Here is an 18,713-nt window from a genome sequence, read left to right as displayed (position 1 = left end):
ATGAGGCCCTGCTAGCCGGTATCCGTATGTGTAAGGCGGCAGAGGCAACTAAAATTAACGCCTGCTCGGACTCTCAGTTGGTTGTTAGCCAATACCATGGTGAGTATGAAGCCACCCATCCGGCTATGATCAAATATTTGCAAGCGGTCAAAACTGAGGCTGGGACACTTGAAGAATTCCATCTGAGTCAAGTGCCCAGGTCGGAGAACAATCAGGCGGATGCTTTGTCAAAATTGGCATCCTCCACCTCCTGTGATACGCCTCGGTCAGTCTTCTGGGAAGTCATAGAAAAAAGAAGTATATCAGATGAAGATCCCATTGGAGTACTTGACCGAAGCTCTACCTGGATGGATCCCATCCGGGCATTTTTGACAGACGGTACGTTCCCTGATTCACCACAGGAGGCGGCCGTACTGAAGAAGCGTGCTGCAAGCTTTGAGATGAGAAATGGAGAACTCTTCAAGGCAGGTTTTTTAAAGCCTCTATTGAAGTGTGTTACCCCAGAAAAGGGGAAGGAAATTCTCGAAGACTTGCACGCGGGGCACTGCGCCTCTCACTCAGGCGGCAGATCATTGGCCGTCAGAGCCAGGCGGCATTATTTCTGGCCCATTCTTGAGTCAGATACTATGGAGTTTGTGAAAAAATGCGACAAGTGCCAAAGGTTTGGCAAGCTAATCCATCACCCGGCTACTGATCTGACGGCTATCCACAACCCGGTCCCGTTTGCTAAATGGGGCATGGACATTCTAGGTCCGTATACGCCTGCACCAGGCGGAAAGCGCTACATTTTGGTGGCTGTGGATTATTTCACCAAGTGGGTGGAAGCTGAGGCGGTCAAAGGCATCAAGACAAAGGATGTCATCTCCTTCATCTGGAAGAACATTATCACCCGGTTTGGGGTACCTATGTCTATGGTGTTTGATAATGGCCCTTAGTTTGAGACGCCTCAGCTTAAGACTTGGTTGGGAGACCAAGGGGTCTCACATTGTTTCGCATCAGTCGGTCGTCCCCAAGAAAACGACCAAGTTGAAGCCTTCAACAAACTCATCTCAGACGGTATCAAAAAGAAAATAGAAAGAGCCGGTGGTTTATGGGCTAAAGAATTAATTCATGTCTTATGGGCCATCGGGACAACTGAAAAAGGGGCAACCGGTGAAACCCCATTTCTCATGGTATACGGTGCTGAAGTCATCTTGCCCATCGAGCATTACGAGCCGACTCTAAGAGTCATGCTTTATGATGAAGAGGCAAACTGGGAGGCCATGCGGCTAGCATTGGACTCACTCCCGGAGCGCAGGGGCAATGCCGCCTTGCGCCAAGAGATTTACCGTCTGCGTATGAATCGTGCCTACAACAACAGAGTGCACAAACGTCCTTTAAAAGTTGGGGACTTTGTGTTACGAAAAATAAAGGCAACCGGTAGGGCCAATGAACAGGGAAAGCTGACTCCTAATTGGGAAGGCCCCTACCGGATTTATGAAGAATTAAGAAACGACACCTACCGTCTGGAAACTCCGGATGGCAGGTGGCTGCCTAGAACTTGGAATGTAGACAATTTGAAAAAGTACTACTTCTGAGATTTTGTAAATTTTTGTAAATGAAAAGCCTATCAATGAAATTGTTGCTTTTTGTTTCAATATTGTTGTCTATACATACATACGTAAACTTTGATTCACCGTCTGTGTAATATACAGACGGGCCAACTAAGTTAACAACTTAGTAACTCCTAATTCATCGTCTGTGTAATATATAGACGGGCCAACTAAGTTAACAACTTAGTAACTCCTAATTCACCGTCTGTGTAATAAACAGACGGGCAAACTAAGTTAACAACTTAGTAACTCCTAATTCACCATCTGTGTAATACACAGACGGACAAACTAAGTTAACAATTTAGTAACTCCTAATTCACCATATGTGTAATACACAGACAGGCAAACTAAGTTAACAACTTAGTAAAAAAATGAGGCCAATGGCCGGATTAAAATTTATAAATTCGTCTGCTCCGATATGAGTATGGCGTCCGGCGACGCCCCTCCGGGTGTTATCGTCGCAGAGGGAATTTTTATCAAATGCTCTACAAGCATATGAAGACGGCAAAGAATGAACGACCTAATTGGTCAACTCATAGCTGTCTGACCAGAATAGTCTAAAGAATGTAACGCCCGAAACCGGATGAGTTTGGAAAAGGTTATCTTAACCAATTCCCGTTTGGAAAACCGGCTGCCTACTGGTTTTATGACGGTTGTGCGCTTGGTTTGGGGCAATCACCATTGTGATTGATTGGACTTGGGAACATTCCATACCCCTTAAAGTATCAAAACTCCCCAAGCCCAATCAATCATATTATTGAAACCAACCACCCAGCCGTCAGGGGCAAGAGCAACCGGTGTATTGACTGCCGCATGCTTTAACAAAGTTAGGCAATCTCAGGCATTTGCGTAAGTAGGCAAGCTTAAATAGCGAATTTAAAAATTTCAAAAGCATAAAATGCAAAGCAAACCGACTCAGTCGGTATTCTCATAAATAACCCCGGCTACAAAAGCCGGGGGAAGCAAATGTTAACCGGATCCATATCCGGGAAAGAAATATTGTTGAATTACAAAGATACTCGGCACGCAGGCCGGAAATAGAAGAAAAATCTAAAATTGGCATACTGCCGCTGATGAACTAAGGCTGGCTCTGGGCTGCCGGGTTCCCCTCTGCCTGGTGTTGGTCTACTTGGCCCTAGGCTGCCGGATCCACTTCCTCTTGAGTATCATCTGTCTCTCCATCCTTGGTCGGCTTCCCCCATCGCTCAGCCACCCAGGCCTCGTAAGATTCCGGCAGAGGCTCCCCGTTGTCTTTCCTGCGAACAAGCTCTTCATGGTATTGGAAAGCCTGCTCCTAGTGGCCATAGTTGCTGTCTGGGTAGAGGGCATGCCAAGCCATGTGCATGCGGAGGGAGATGTCCTCTTCGGTCTCAACAATCAGGCGGTCTTGCTCCGCCTCGATTGTTGCCTGAAGATTCCCTTGGACCTTCTCCGCATCCTCCTTCAGGCGTGCTACCTCCGCCTTGAGATCAGCATTCTCCTTGGCAGCACTCTGAAGAGATTTGAGGTCAGCCTTGGCCTCCTTCAGGGCAGCAGTCATCTCTCTTAGCTTGTCCGCCTGTTGCATCAAGATGGCTTTAGTTTCAAGATTATTAATGTTGCATGTATATTCAGCAACATCTTGAGATTCTCTAGCGGATCTATTGGCTCTCTTTACCTCCTCCCTCTTCCGGGTGTATGGCCGCTTGAGTCCATCAACCCTGAGCATTGCCTACAAAAAGAATGGTGTTAGGCATCCGGGGTAACATAATACTAGTCTACTAGAGGTAATTAGGCATACCTCAGACAGCAAGCTAGTGATCCGTTCAATATTGAACGTCTCAATGCCAGGAATGACATCCTTCTCCCTCTTGGGGACAGCCGCCAGCATAGCCTTGGCATGCGCTTGGACATCCGGCCACCTAGGCGATTGATCTGCACCAGATATGAAAGTAGGTGAGTGACCTATATAGGCGGCACTGTCTGATGAAGAAGTGTGCTGGGAGTGAGATTTCACCCGTAAGGGCCACCCCAGCTCCGGCGGGGTTACAAAAGGGTTATATGTACCTTCAGAGTGAGGGACTCCACTACCCTCAGGCGCAGATAGGCCGAATGCGGTTAAGTCCAAGCCCAGTCCGAATCCCCCCAAGGTCACGCCTTTCTCGTCAATGGTCAGGCGGTTCACTACAGAGCTGTCTGGGCCAATCCTAGCAGGGCCCGTCCGGGAAGACTTAGTGCCATTAGTTGAGGTAGAGGAGTCGTCCCGCCCTCTTTTCATGAGGTTTTTGGAGAAGGACCTTGGAACTTCTCCACCCTGCAAGTTGATCTTTGTAAGTAAAAGCAGTCGGCAAAATATGATGAAATTTCAAGGTAATAACCCAGACGGTGCTTTACTTACCTCAGCCCTCAGTTTGGCGGCCTTGGCCTCCGCCAGGTCCCTCCGGATCTGGGTAGCAGACCGTTTGGGTGTCTTTTCGTCAGCCACCATTTCCAAAGCTTTTTCTGCAGAAAAACAACAAACATTCAGAACATCTCAATTTACAAGAAAACAGCACAAACGGTATATAACCGGATGTGTAGCAGACATACGCTTTGAAAACATTGTGCTAAGGCCACAGGCGGACAGGAACGCCTCGTCCCTGAACCATGCACACATGGGAATCCAGTTCCTGGGGACCTTTATTACATCCCCGGTTGACAGGGTTTCAGCCTTAAGTTCAAAGAACTTGGTCTCCAAAATCTTGTCATAGTCGTCCTCCGGGATCCGGGGCAGGACGCACTTCCTGCCTAGAAGTTCAGGCTTCTTATTGTACCGGCGCAACTCCCGATTTTCCCTCTAAGTGGGGGCAGACAGCAGATAAAAGCGGCTCTTCCAGCTGTCATACTTTGACAGCTTGTCTAGTGTCATTTGATATTGGGGGAGAGTGGTTAGTGTATACCAGGCCCTCCAGCCGCCTAGGCTCCTGCTGAGATAGTACATATGAGAAAATACCTCCCAGCCGGGGTTCAGGCCCTACATTTCGCAGGCGGCGACATAGCCCAAGATGTTAGCCCACGAATTTGGGGTTAACTGCCAGACGCCTAGGCCATAACCCCTCAGTATGGCCTTTACCGCATTATGAAGCGGGAAACGGAGACCAGCCAAAAAGGCTGCCTCGTAACAGCCAAAGTAAGCATTGGCATTCAGCTATTCATCCCCCTAGGCAATGGTGCCCAGTTCAGGTGGCACCCGGATGGAGTATCCTTGACCCAAAGGCCGTTTTCTTACAAAGCTTTCAATGCTTTGCACCATGGCCCGCCTATCCTTGGCAGATACATGAATGTTGAATGGGTCATCCTTGTCCACCCATTTCTTCCTTTCCTCGACCTCACTATCTTCAAGCAAGGAAAGAGGAGTATCACTCTCTTCCTCAGAACTAGACCCTGAGGCGGACTCCCCGGATGACCCCGAGCTAGAAGCTGATGCACCCCCGTCTCTATCTTTGGGGTCAGCATCGTCAAGTCTCCTTTGAGAGACGGTTTCCTCACCGTCTCTATCTTCAACCTCGTCAAGGATTGAATCATTGGGGGTCCTTGGGATCCCAGACGGAGAATACTCCCCCGAATCCTGGCTCATCTCCCCCTCCTCAACCGGGGTTGTTTCACTGGACGACACTTCCAATGTACCGTCTCTTCGACGCCGTCTGTAGGATGTTTATTTAATTCTGGCCATCGTGTCCTTCATAGACACATAGATGGTCGGTTGGGGAGATGTACAAAATTGCTCCATGCACCCACAACTGGCACTCCCAGTTCTAGACTCAGCCGTACTTGGAGACCGGCTGACTACTGACCTAGGCCGTGCCGTGTGTGTTGGTGATGAATCCATTTATTGAATGAAATGATGCAAATAAAAAGAATGAGCTGAAAGGGGGAGAGACAGTACCTGTGTCTCTGAAAAAGGGGACAAGCGGTGAATAACCGACTGCAGCAGGTTGCTGAAGATGACGATGCTTGCGTGGGTCACAGGCGGTAGCTTAACCGGCTGGGGCAGGCGGAAGGCAGACGTTCTCTCTTTGGAAATCTTTGACTTTATCTCTCTAGAATGTTTTGGAAACGTCCAAAATAAGGGAGTTGACGAGGGTATTTATAAAAGGGTAAATTCAGGGGCAATATTGTAATTTCCCTAGAATGTGGAAAGTCATTTTTCACAGTAAAAAAAAAATTATTATTATTATTGGCTGAGTGACACCTGTCACAGATGCCGCGTGGCGCGCCACGTCACACCTGTGAGGGGCAAATGTTTTGGGTAATTTTACCCATGCCACGTGGGCCAACCAATGCTTGACACGTGTCAAGCCTTCATTGATCCTAATTGGACCAATCCCCATTTGACACGTGTCACCCCATAACTTGGGAGAAAAGGCGGCCTTCAGGCCCAAATCCCGAGGTAGCCGCAATGCGGCGCAACCCATCAATGATTAGGTTGAAATGACCTAATCAAAGGGCACATTTATTAATGACCCTATAAATAGGGAGAGTTACCCCATTTTGGGGGCATCTACAAATCATATAGAAATCTACCAATCTATAATTATTACAACCTACCCTACATTCTCTTACATCAGAGAAAACACCTGATCGTCTCGGAATCCGAGAAGATCTCACCTCAATTTCCGCACCTTTTTCCTTCTCATTCAAGTATTAACTTGATCGTTGGAGGCGGAGCTCCACCCACCCGGAGTCTCCGTTGTTTTGCAGGTACAGGCGCTACCGGATCAGACCTTGAGCTGTAACTGTCCCGAGGGACTAAAAACACCCAAAACAGTTTTGACCAAGCTTGTACAATCCAATAATAATTTAAGTGAAAAACAGGATCGTCCAATCCTAAATGATCCTGTACTATCCTGATCGATCCTACCCGATCTTGACCGATCCTACCCGATCCTGGCAATCCTGACCGATCCTACATCGATCATGCTTGCTCTCCGATTCTGCATTCGATCCGAATCGTTTGGCTAAAATAGAATTGTAGGATCGCATGATACTACGATTCGAATCGCGATTTTTATAACAGTGTCACATAGAATACTAAGACTCTATTTGATTTATATGATAAGGAGTAGAAATTACTTTATTTTAATCTATTTTGTTTTGTCTTAATAAATTTCCAAACTTATTATTTATTCAAACTTATTTCCTAAAAACATATTTTTTATCTGATATTTATTTATTTATTTACTTTTTGAAACGAGATATTTATTTATTTTTTGAATAGCTATTTAATATTATTTTGTCTAAATTAATTTATTCCAAAAAAAGATAAAATAAATTTTCTTAAAAAAAAACGAATAAAAAATAGGATAAAATAAAGTAGCTAGTAGCTAGGGATGACAGTGGGTCGGGTTATATGGGAGACCCGCCCCATCCCCGCTCAAGTGGGGCTGGGATGGATATAAAATGTGTACCCGCCATGGGTGATGGGGCGGGTATGGATTTTAGAGTATACCCGCCGCATATCCACCCCGCCCCGTACCCGCCTTATACTGGCACCATATTTCTTTTAGAAGAGTTGAGAATTTATGAAACTTGATACCCTTTAAGACCCAATAAGCTTGAATAGTGAAAGTCCCAATTTTCTTAACCTAATTTGATATAATTGTCATTAATGTGACACAATAGAGCATCATTGCAAAGAGTTTGAGACGATTTTGGGGCGGGTATGAATATCCAAATGGGTGATGGGGCGGGGAATCCTATCTTGTACCCGACGGGGCGGGTATGGATGTGGATATTGTACCCGCCACGAATGGTGGGGCGGAAACGAGTATAAAATTTTTAGACTGGTATGGATATGGAGGTACCGTCATCCGCATCCGACCCGGCCATTGCCATCCCATACTAGTAGCCTAGTAGGCTAGTACAAGTAGACAAGTAGTAGATTTGATGATGTGAGCCATGAGCCGGGTCGAGTTGATAGGACTGAGTTACCGAGTCAACCAGGAAATCAACTAAGTGTAAAAATAAAAAATAGAGTCCAAATTCAAAGTAGTGTCTTCAAAAAATAAAATAAAAAAATTTAAAATTAGGGCTAAAAAATTTCCACAGAGTCCTTCCTACTTCACACCACCTTTCTCTCTCTACAATTCCCCCTTTATCTTTCTCTCTCTTCCCAATCAATCCTTCAATGGCGGTTTTCGACATCTAGTCAACAGCAACATCAAGGTATGCCCCCTCTTTTTTCGAAATCACGTTTTCTTCGTTACAAAAACTGTTTTTTTCCCCTTTTTGCTGAATTTTTCATCTCCCCTTTTTTTTGTTTGTTTGTTTTCCTGAATTTGTGCTTAATTTTGGTTGAATTTGATTGATTTTTCGTGTTTCAGGATCTGTTGGATCCGAATCGATATATAGTGTAATTCGATTAAAAGGTTCGATTTTGATTTTTTGTTTGAAACCCTAGATTGTGTTGGGGATTGGGATTATTGGGATGGAATGTTCTGGTGGTAAGCCGAGGGGTCGGCCGAGAAAGCGGAGAAGGGTAGATGGGCAAAATGGGGAGAATGTTGATGGTGAAGGAAATGTGCAGGATTTGGTGGAAAATAGTAATGGTGATTGTAATGGTGGTAATGAAGGGGAGGATGGTAAAAATGCCGGGAATTTTCGTAAACGAGGCCGGCCTCCGAAGAGGCGGGCCGTCGAGGTTAAGGGGGATGCAGTGGTTGGACGTTATGTATTGAAGGATTTTGAGGGGAATGGTGTTTTTTTAGGTAAGATTGTTTCTTATGATTCTGGATTGTATAGGGTTGATTATGAAGATGGGGATTTTGAGGATTTGGATAGTGGGGAATTGCGTGAGTTTTTGATTGGGGATGAGCGTCAGAAGTTTGTGGGTGAATTGTTGGAGAGGAAGAAGAAATTGGATGAGAATGTTGCTCAAAAAATTGATGTGAAGTCGAAAACAAATGAGAGTGTTGCTGAGAAAATAGGTGGAAAGTCTAAAACCAATCGTAAAATTGCTCGTAAGATTGGTCGTAAAAAGGAGGATGTTAGGAAGGTGGTAGATGAATCGGGGAAGGCGAGTGTGGCAGAGCCAATTGATGTTATTGACAAACCGGATTCTGTAAATATGATCAATGATATAGAGAAGATTGAGGTGCCAACATCAAGTGGGCGCCTTGATGAGGAGGTTGGCGGGAGTGAAGTGGATGATGACGACGATGTTTCTGATTCTTCTAGTGATTCGTGTGAATATGGTCAGGGTTGGGACACCAGGGCAGAGACTGAGTTCCCTGACATTCCCCCTCCAGAATTGCCCCCTTCTTCTGGGTCAGTTGGTGTGCCAGAGGAATATGTGTCACATCTTTTTTCTGTTTATGGGTTTCTTCGCTCGTTTAGCATTCGCTTGTTTTTGAGCCCCTTCACTCTGGATGATCTCGTTGGTTGTCTTCGATGCACTGTTCCAAACACATTATTGGATGCTATTCATGTTGCTCTCTTGAAGGCCTTGAAACGACATCTTGAAGTGCAAGCTTCTGATGGATCGGAGCTTGCATCAAAATGCCTGAGGTAATGTATATTGCTATATTGCTCAATTGCTCAATTGCTCCGCATGCTGACCTATCATTCTGTTTAACTTAACTATTGTTTCCAAAAGCACAGATTTACATTAATTCATTTATACTGGAGGTCTGTATAATTGTTTGGAGGTCAATTTGTTAGATGAACTAGATTAGTCTGCTATGCACGGTTTACAAAATTAATTGAAATTTTATTTTTAAGGTAATTTTATTACTTGCTACTCGGTAGTAAGGTAAGCTATAAAAACACATCTATAAGATTAAAATATATGAGCAAGTGGCAATTTGATCTAAGGATAGATTTCTTATACACAAAAAACATGAACATATATATAAACTTTTAGCTAAATATTGAATAGTTATGGGTAGTTTGAATGTGTGTTTAAACAATTGTGAAGAGATTATCATAATTAATGCTCTGTAATTTTTCTTTTTCAAAAAATAGAACCTAATCAATTATGAGGAAAAAGAACAAAAAATTGACATCATTAGTGCATTTTGGCGGGAAAATTTTACATAGTAAAGCAACACATGTACAATTTTACAAGAAAGTTATAGTTATAGATTATTTACTTGACCTCCATGCATTGTCTCATATTGTTATATCTAATTCTTTCTGCAGATGCATTGAATGGGGTTTGCTTGATATCTTGACTTGGCCAGTTTACTTGGTTCATTATTTGATGGGAATGGGGCATTTGGACCGAAAAGAGTGGAAAGGTTTTTACATTGATGCCTTGCAGAAAGATTATTGTACCTTGTCTATTGGGACAAAGTTGATGGTTCTACAGATTTTGTGTGATGATGCTCTAGTTGCTGAAGAAATAAGGGCAGATATTGATGAGCGGGAGGAATCTGAAGTTGGGATTGATTTTGACGGGATTTCATCAAATCCTCTTGAGAATGGGCCTAGGAAGGTGTATCCCAGATCTGCCAAAACTTCCATTAGCAAGAACAGGGAAAATGTCGTTCCGGAGGCAGAAACTAGTATTTCATTTGGATCTAATTCTATGACTGTGAAGGGCAAGGATCAAGATACCAAGCCTGATAACATTAATGAGGATGTAAATGGGGATGAGTGCCGGCTTTGTGGAATGGACGGGTTTTTGCTTTGCTGTGATGGCTGCCCTTCAGCTTATCACTCTAGATGTATAGGTGTGAACAAGTTATCTATACCTGATGGGAACTGGTTTTGTCCTGAATGTAAAATTAGCAGACTCAGTCCACCCATCACAATGAAAACATCATTGAGAGGAGCTGAAATTTTTGGTGTCGATCCATATGCACAGCTGTTCTTGGGTACTTGCAATCACTTGATGGTGTAGGTTTTTAGCTCCCCATACCTCATTATATCTCTACTTGATTTCTTTATTGTTTTTGAAATTTAATGAAAGACTGAAGTGTTAATGGATACTGATATATTGTAAACTTTATCGTGGTTGACATAATTAGTAACAATAGACATGTACAAGTGTGAATTAGATTTGAGATGTGAAATTTGTAAATGGTATATATAACCAGTATTAAGAACGTATGTGAGGAAAGATTTGTCGTATGAGTATTAATTATATACCTAATAATTAGATTTGTATTTATTGTTGGAGAAGAGAAGCATTTTAATCAATCAATACTGATAAATTTGAATAAGGAAAGCATTTAGATTTGCGGCATTGTCAATATAGTTGTTATGCAGCTAAATAAATTCGGCGTAATATCCGCTCTTTCTTTGCTTATGTCATTTCTTTTCGGCATACATATATGTAAACTAATGTTGTCTTTCCTTTTTTTTTGGAAATCTACTATTGCAGGCTGAAAGTCTCCTTAAAGGCATCGCCGTTTGTCAGATACTACAATTGTAATGATATTCCAAATGTTGTAGCATCCCTTTGTTCATCGGAGTATCATGCAGTTTCTTACTCAGGCATCTGTCAGGCAATATTGAAGTACTGGGAACTGCCGCAGGTTTGGTTTCCAGCTCTTATAAGTAGTCAAACAACCTTGGCTTTGGAAAAGAAAGTTGACGACTTTGAGTTGCTTATTGATGAGACTGGAAATCAGGTTCTTAACAAGGGTGAACTTGAAAACTATGCCAGTTTTGTAGGGGAAAGTGCTTTAAATTCCGTGTCTGAATTAAGCAATGAAAAGTGTGCTTTTACACCTGTTTGCGATGATGTTTCATTGGGTGCTTCAGTACAAAAAGATATTTCTGTGCCAAAAATGGATGGTGCTGCAATGAATGAGCTTTCAACTATGCCCAACAAGGTTTTTGAGCATGCTGAGCTTCATTGCTCATCAAAGCAAGGGCTTGCTGATGGATCTATTAAGACGGGAATTTCATCGATCACCTATGGGTACAACAGCAGTAGCGCAGGGCTGAAGAATGGTGTTTGTCTGCCTGGAAATGTTAATTTGCACGGAAATGAAGATCGTAATCAACCTGGTGGCAGAGCAGTTCAGCGACCGAAGGATAATTGCTCATACATTGGATCTGCTTTTAAACCTCTTGTGTACATAAATCATTATGTGCACGGAAACTTTGCGGCATCTGCTGCTGCTAATTTTGCGGCGCTTTCATCTGATGAAAATCAATCATCTGAGCTTCATGCATCCGATCCCAGGAAAGTCATGTCTGCTAAAGTTACGCTGCAGGCAAAAGCTTTTTCTTCTGCAGCTGCTCGGTTTTTCTGGCCTAGTACCGAAAAAAAATTATTTGAAATTCCAAGAGAGCGCTGTAGTTGGTGTCTTAACTGCAAAGCCACTGGCTGTAGCAGAAAGGCTTGCTTACTAAATCAAGCTGTACTGAATGCTACACGAACAGCAATGAAGTTTTGCTCTGGCCTTAGGCTGGTGAAAAATGTAGAGGGTGGCCTTTATGGTATAGCAGCATATACCTTGTACTTGGAAGAAAGCCTGCGCGGGTTAATAGTTGGACCATTTCATAGTGCAAGTTATGAAAAACTGTGGCGTAAGAAAGTTGAGCAGGCTTCTACCTGCAGTGAAATGAAGTCTCTTTTGCTTGAAGTAAGTTTGTCTTTCAAATTTGCATCTGTTACTTTTTTCTTTTTTATCTGCTGATGAAACTTTAAGGCCCACCTTTGTTTGTAGTTTGTGGCTCGGATTCAGGCTAAGCATTTTTTCAATTGTCATCTTTTCCCTTAAAATCCATTATTTTTTGTAGGTTACAAACTCACTATTTAATGCTTTTTAAAGACTCCACATCTTATTATAGGCTTTATGAAGAGGGAGAAACAATAGGAAACATTTATGGTTCAATTTTTAGCACAGGATTTCTGTGAGGTGCCACTAAATTGTCAAAAACAGAATACTCCCTCCTTCCCATCATTTGGTGCCTGTATTCCTTTTTGGGTGTCCCAAAATATTGTGCTTGTACTTCTACCGTAATACAATTACCTTTTCTTTTTAACGTTTCCCATATTAAATAACCCTACATTTCCCCATATTTCGTGGCACTATTTGTTTTTTCATCCTTCCCATATAAAATACTCATATATTTTAAGTTTTTATTAAATGCCATTATTTAGTATTTACCTTTCCCTTACAAATACCCCTACATTGAAGAATACTACAAACTTTCTTTAGGCATCCACTACCTTTAATTCCCGTGAAAACTGAGAAGCGGGCACTATATTATTGGTCGGAGTAGTTACATGGATTTTGATACGTTAAGGCATTCATGGATTTTGATACGTGCATTCATGAATTTTACACTTAACATTTACAATGGTTATGTAGTTTCTGCTTCTGGTGCTATCAGGAGCGTTATGTCTAAACATATTTAGTATTAAATCTTTTCTATCCTCTTCGTTTGGGAGAAAAAGCAAAATAAAGAGATATTTATGAATAAATTGTCAAATTAATGCTGTTATGGAATTGATATCTTGATTTGATTTTGCCTTGTTCTTTTACATTATATTTTATATATATTTATGTATATATATTTTTTTATATTTTAGTTATATTTATATATCCCTAGTGCTTGATCCAGAAGACTCTTTTGTCCTACATGAATCTACCATTACTATTTACTCATGAGACCTTATGTTGTGTTTTGTAACTGTAGCTAGAGGAAAACCTCTGCATCAATGCACTCTCTTCAGATTGGACTAAGCTAGTAGATAGTTGGATGGATGAATCATCTGTGTCTCAAAGCGCTTGTGCAACTGCGTCAATTCAGAAACGAGGTCCCGGGAAACGTAGGAAGCATCTTGCTACAGCTGAAATTACAACGGAGGACTCTAATGACAATTCGCGTGATATAAACTGGAGGAGTGGAAAGCTATCAAAGCTTGTATTCCAGAGAGCAACACTTCCTCGTTCAGTCCTTAGGAAAGCAGCTCGTCAAGGTATTATTATACCTTTCGAAGAACAAATTGCTCATTTAGTTCTTGGGTTTTCTGATTTTAAGCATTATTAAGGAGAGTTATTCAGACAGATCTCTAATGCTAATTTGTCCCACTCTTAGGCGGTTCAAGGAGGATTTCAGGAATATATTATACAGAAGGATCTGATGTTCCCAAGAGAAGCAGACAATATTTATGGAGAGCAGCTGTTGAGATGTCTATGAATGCATCAGGGCTTGCACTCCAGGTCACTCATCTTTAATATTTTGTACAGAATAATTATTGCTCTTTCTAAATTACTCCATCTGAAAGTACTTGTCACATTGTTTGAACCTGCCATTTAATAGCTTGATTTTACTAAAATTGCCTTTTTATCAGGTTGCTCTGTCCACCTCTCCATTTATTCCCTCTTTTTTTTGTTTTGTTTTTTGTTTTTGTTTTTTTATCTATTTTTTTTATTGTGTGCGTGTGTGTGTGTGTGTGTGGGGGGGGGGTGTTATCTTGACTTCTCGAGAAATTAAATCGTAAACCCTTGTTATTTTATGGAACGTTATACCTTTTTCCAGACATTCTATAAAAACATGTGACAATTACTTCCTGACTAAGAGAGAGTAATGTCATAGTACTTCACAATTAACTTTCCTTTGTAGTTCAATAAGCTGAAATAAAATGACATCTACAGGTGAGATATTTAGATTATCATATAAAGTGGACAGATCTTCTTCGTCCCGAGCAAAATCTTCAGGATGGGAAAGGTCCAGAAACAGAAGCCTTTGCTTTTAGAAATGCCCGGGTCTGTGGCAAGAAGATTGTGGAAAATAAGATTTTGTATGGAGTAGTCTTTGGACAGCAGAAACATCTTTCTTCTCGCCTCTTGAAGAGCATTATTGAGAAAGAAGAAACCCAAGATGGAAAGGAAAAATATTGGTTTATTGAAACACGGATTCCTTTGTATCTGATTAAAGAGTATGAGGAAAATGCAGAGAAAACTTGTCTGCCACCTTCTTCGAAGAAACCTGATCGTTATACCAAACATCAAAAGAGACAATTGAAAGCTTCTCGTAAGAGAGCTGTATTTCTCTATCTTTCACGAAAGAGAGATGACTTGCAAATGTGTTTTTGTGCGTCTTGTCACCGAGATGTTTTACTTGGGTAAACTTCCTCACTTCACTTTACTCTGTCTTTCGACATTTTAAGGTTGTTTTTGACAGGCTCTAGTATACTAATGATAAGTTCTCTTTGTGGTTTCAGGGTTTCTGTTGTGTGCAGTGCTTGTGAAGGTAAGCTATGTTGAGCTGTTATCTTGCTTTAGGTCTCAAAATTGTCAATTTTCCTTGTTTGTTGTCATTTGTCATTTCAAGGTCACACATGATTTAACCCGTCATTTTGTACTTTTATATTTATAAGGCCTTGTCTCTTACAAATTTGCAAATTACAATGTCACCATGTAGCACTCTTTTTATATCATTGTATATTACATGTCATGGCAATTGGTGTTGCTTGAGATTGCGCCTTCTTATCGATCTCTTTTTGTCCTCATACTGAAACATAAAATGAGTTACAAATTCCAGGCACCTTTGACAGTTTGACACTATTATTCCTAATCCATGCCACAAAGAGTTGTCTATTTCGAGACAAACAATATAAAATACATTCTTTGATGACTATGAATGACTCAATTAAAGCACGAAATCCTTTTGACTTGCTCATTGTTATATTGTTGATGCTTATGACTGTGATTTCTTTGTTCAGGTTTTTGCCACAAGGGATGTACCATAAGCTCAACTGTCCTAACAAATGATGATGTTGAATTCGTAACCACTTGCAAGCAGTGTTCTTGTGGCAAACCTCTTACTCTAAACAACGGCTCCGTTGAATCGCCAACAAGTCCTTTAGTGGTGCAGGGGCATGAGTATCAGAATTCTGCCACCGTTGCTAAAAGTGCAAATCTGAAACAACATCAGAATTCTATGACTCTCTCCAAAAGTTCAAGGGCTAAAACTAATGGCAAAGTACTGCCACCTGTTGGAACTTTAGAGACTGACAAGAAACCTGCTTCATCTGATTCTAGTTTGTCTAAGAATCGAAAACGACAACAGCACTGGGGTCTCATCTGGAAGAAGTCTGTAGATGGTGCTGGATCTGAATTTCGGTCTAATAATATTCTTTTCAGGGGCGCTTATGGTATGAATTCAGTAGGCCCAGAGTGTCAATTGTGTCAGAAGCCATATACTCCACATTTGATGTACATCTGTTGTGAATCATGCCAAAGTAAGCTTCTGAAGGCTCTCTTTTCTTTGCAGCCTCTCTCTCTCTCTCTCTATAAATGTAAAAATCTATAATGAAGTGCTTTTGCAGATTGGCACCATGCTGATGCTATTGAACTTGACGAGTCAAAACTTTCCAATGTGTTGGGATATAAGTGTTGCCGTTGTCGCAGAATTAAGACTCCAACGTGCCCATACACAGACAAAAAGCCGCAGATAAAGAAAATACTCATTAAAGGTCCGAAGGAAGAGACGGTGCTAGCCGATTCTGTTTCTGAAGCCTTTTCAGAGCAAGCTGAATCGGTACCTTCAACTCCAATGTCTCTGATGGAGGATGATGTTTTCATTCCAGTGGATGATCCTCTTCTTATGTCTGTTTCAAAAGTTGAACAAATACCTGAGCCACAAGAAGAATTGCAGTTTGACTGGAACACTCCTTTTGGGCCAGGCCCCCAAAAGCTTCCAGTCAGAAGGCATATAAAGAATGAAAGGGATGATGATGGGCTTATCTGGAATGATTATCCTGTTGTACAGCCACCTACATCTGATGAGACAAAAACCATTTCCAATTTTCATTCTGAGTGGGATGTCCCTAATGGTAGTTTTGAAGATGGAACAGCATTGGACTATGAGAACTTCAACTATGAAAACACTGATTATGAACCACAGACCTACTTTTCATTTACAGAGTTGCTAGAGGCTGATGATGGAAATCAGTTTGAAGGAGTTGATATGTCTGGAGATGCCTGGGAGGATTTGCAATGTGAATATTCTCAGAGCGGATTCCCAGAGCATTATGAAGTGGAGCCTGTTATTAATCATGTACCAGCCACATGTATGGAAGCTGCAACAGCTGTTAGTTGTAATATCTGCTCACAACCAACACCGGCTCCTGATCTTGCCTGTCATACATGTGGTTTACAGATTCACAGCCAATGCTCGCCTTTGGAAGATGTCTCTCAGGGTGACAGCTGGAGGTGCGGCAACTGCAGGGGATGGTGTTGATTATCAAGGTCTTCTAGAGATGCAGATTTTTGATCCAATTCTTGCTTCTTTTTTGGGGCACTAGGAAGCTGGACAGATGGCAGATTTTCCAACATCAGTAGGTACCCAATTGGAAATTTTTGCTTACTACTGTGTTTGGGGTTGATGTGAATGCTTGTGCTCTGATTGATCATAATTTCACTGAAAAGATCCTCAGCCAGCTATCTCTTCCTGGTTATAACTCATTACTCTACTGATGATAGTGGTCAGGCTTTGATACATGGATGTTTAAAGGGTTTTTAGCGTGTTACTCATGAAACGTGGGCCTCTCTCGATTGAGCAAACGGGAGATAGAGAGGGGTGGGTGGAGGTGGGGTTGGGTGGGGAATGGGTTGAACTGATTGTTAGCTTAGATTTTTGGCTCTCCTGGAGGTGGGGTGTTGGGTGATGCCTAATGTTAATCTATACTCATAGATAAGCTTGTTTTTGGTGTGCTTATCTTGCTCGAGTAACTTGTGTAACGATCATGGAAATCACAAGTAATTTTTTTGCTGATGACATCTCAGATTCTGTTTGGATTAATTATTTCACTGTATTCCTTGAGTGATACCGTGACATTACATCAAATCGGGCAATTGAGTTTTTACTCGCTTAATCTTTGTTATAATAGTGTTTCTTGTAAAAAATTGTACCTAGTTAATGTACTCTTAATTATAGAAGTGAGTAGGTGTAAGAAAACGGCACAGATAAAAAGGTGAGTGAATATGAAAATAAGTAAATAAAGTACTGGAATGAAGCCGCAATGGAGTCTAATGGTTCAAATTTGTTTGCTTAAAACACATGGAGTAGAATAAAAAGTACAAGTGGATACATTTTATTAAAACATCTCAAAAGGGAAAATATGAACTCCACCTGTCCCTTATTAATAGTCCTTATTAATAGTCCTTTATGGTGAAATTTCACAGAATTAAGAAACTTAAATAACTTAAACTACACTGAAAAGTGGAAAGGTAAATTTACAAGGGTACGCAAAAAGGTAAATAGAGAAAGTGATAAAAGTATATGAAAATGCAACATTTATATAGGGAAGCTAAATTTGCACAAATATTGTTGTAAATTGGAGAAAATTTAGGTAAAAAATTAATATTAATAGTAGTTGGAAAAAACAAATTAGACCATCATTTGGGACTTAAATTAGGCCATAAGGGACTATCAATAAGGGACGGAGAGAGTATAACATTGTAAATTAAACTCATTATTGAAAATGTGTCGGGCATTATAATTAAGTATGAGGGTAAAATCAGTTCAGTCCTCCACACCAATTCCAGTTTTTGGGTTTTAGTAAACATTTGGGCTAGAAATTTAACAAGTTTTCAAACTCTTGATCCCATATAAGCCTTTTATTTTCTTTCTCTTCCTTTCTGATTTTAATAAGAGACTTAAAAAAATCGTAGTATTAAAATAATACCCTATTATGGTGAGCTCTTTCGTCTTTTATTGAGATCCCTAACGAAGTAACGAGTATCAACAAATTTTGAATTAAGTACACAAGAAGCCTTCAACAATCATTCAGTCTATTTTTGTCGAAAAATTTGTTATGCCAAGGAGAGCATCTCACTAGATTCAATGATGTTGCAAGCATGTTAAACAACCAAATACAAATGGAGTTTTTTCTAGAAATATTGAATAGCAACTAGAGTTGATAAGCAAAACAAGAAATACATTAAGTACACAAATATATAATTTAAATGTTTTGTGATCATTAATTGATCTTATAGATAGCTAGATCTACCATAACTTTTGTCTCAACTTTAGAAGTACAAAGTTATGCTTCATATGCAAGGTCTTATTGCATTTTTAAGCACATGTGCAAAGCCAAGAAAGAGCTCTGCCATCTCCCCATTTTTTCTTTAAACACACTGCAAAAGTGCAAACAAATAGCAGCTTGCTCCCTTATCTTAAAGACCACAACTG

The 18,713-nt window shown here is 41.1% G+C and overlaps 1 protein-coding gene across 2 annotated transcripts; it reads left to right on the top strand.

Moving 5' to 3' along the window:
- The first annotated feature begins 7,618 nt into the window (after positions 1–7,618).
- Positions 7,619–17,321, top strand: LOC145589613 (DDT domain-containing protein PTM-like). Of its 2 annotated transcripts, none has more exons than XM_081646264.1 (10): positions 7,619–7,775; positions 7,934–9,116; positions 9,750–10,448; positions 10,936–12,148; positions 13,209–13,491; positions 13,611–13,735; positions 14,171–14,640; positions 14,740–14,768; positions 15,241–15,759; positions 15,847–17,321. In XM_081646264.1, exons 2-10 carry the CDS (start codon positions 8,038–8,040, stop codon positions 16,758–16,760), a joined length of 5,331 nt encoding a protein of 1,776 aa, XP_081502390.1. In that variant the 5' UTR covers positions 7,619–7,775; positions 7,934–8,037; the 3' UTR covers positions 16,761–17,321. The 2 variants fall into 2 exon arrangements, with proteins under 2 accessions (XP_081502390.1, XP_081502391.1); XM_081646265.1 differs by having other exon boundaries at positions 15,836–16,123.
- Positions 17,322–18,713: the final 1,392 nt, after the last annotated feature.

This window comes from Chenopodium album, chromosome 17 (genome assembly GCF_948465745.1).
Source record: "Chenopodium album chromosome 17, dcCheAlbu1.1, whole genome shotgun sequence".
NCBI classification, from domain to species: Eukaryota; Viridiplantae; Streptophyta; class Magnoliopsida; order Caryophyllales; family Amaranthaceae; genus Chenopodium; species Chenopodium album.
Note: the sequence above shows the minus strand (reverse complement) of the source record. Positions and strands in the feature narration are given on the sequence as shown.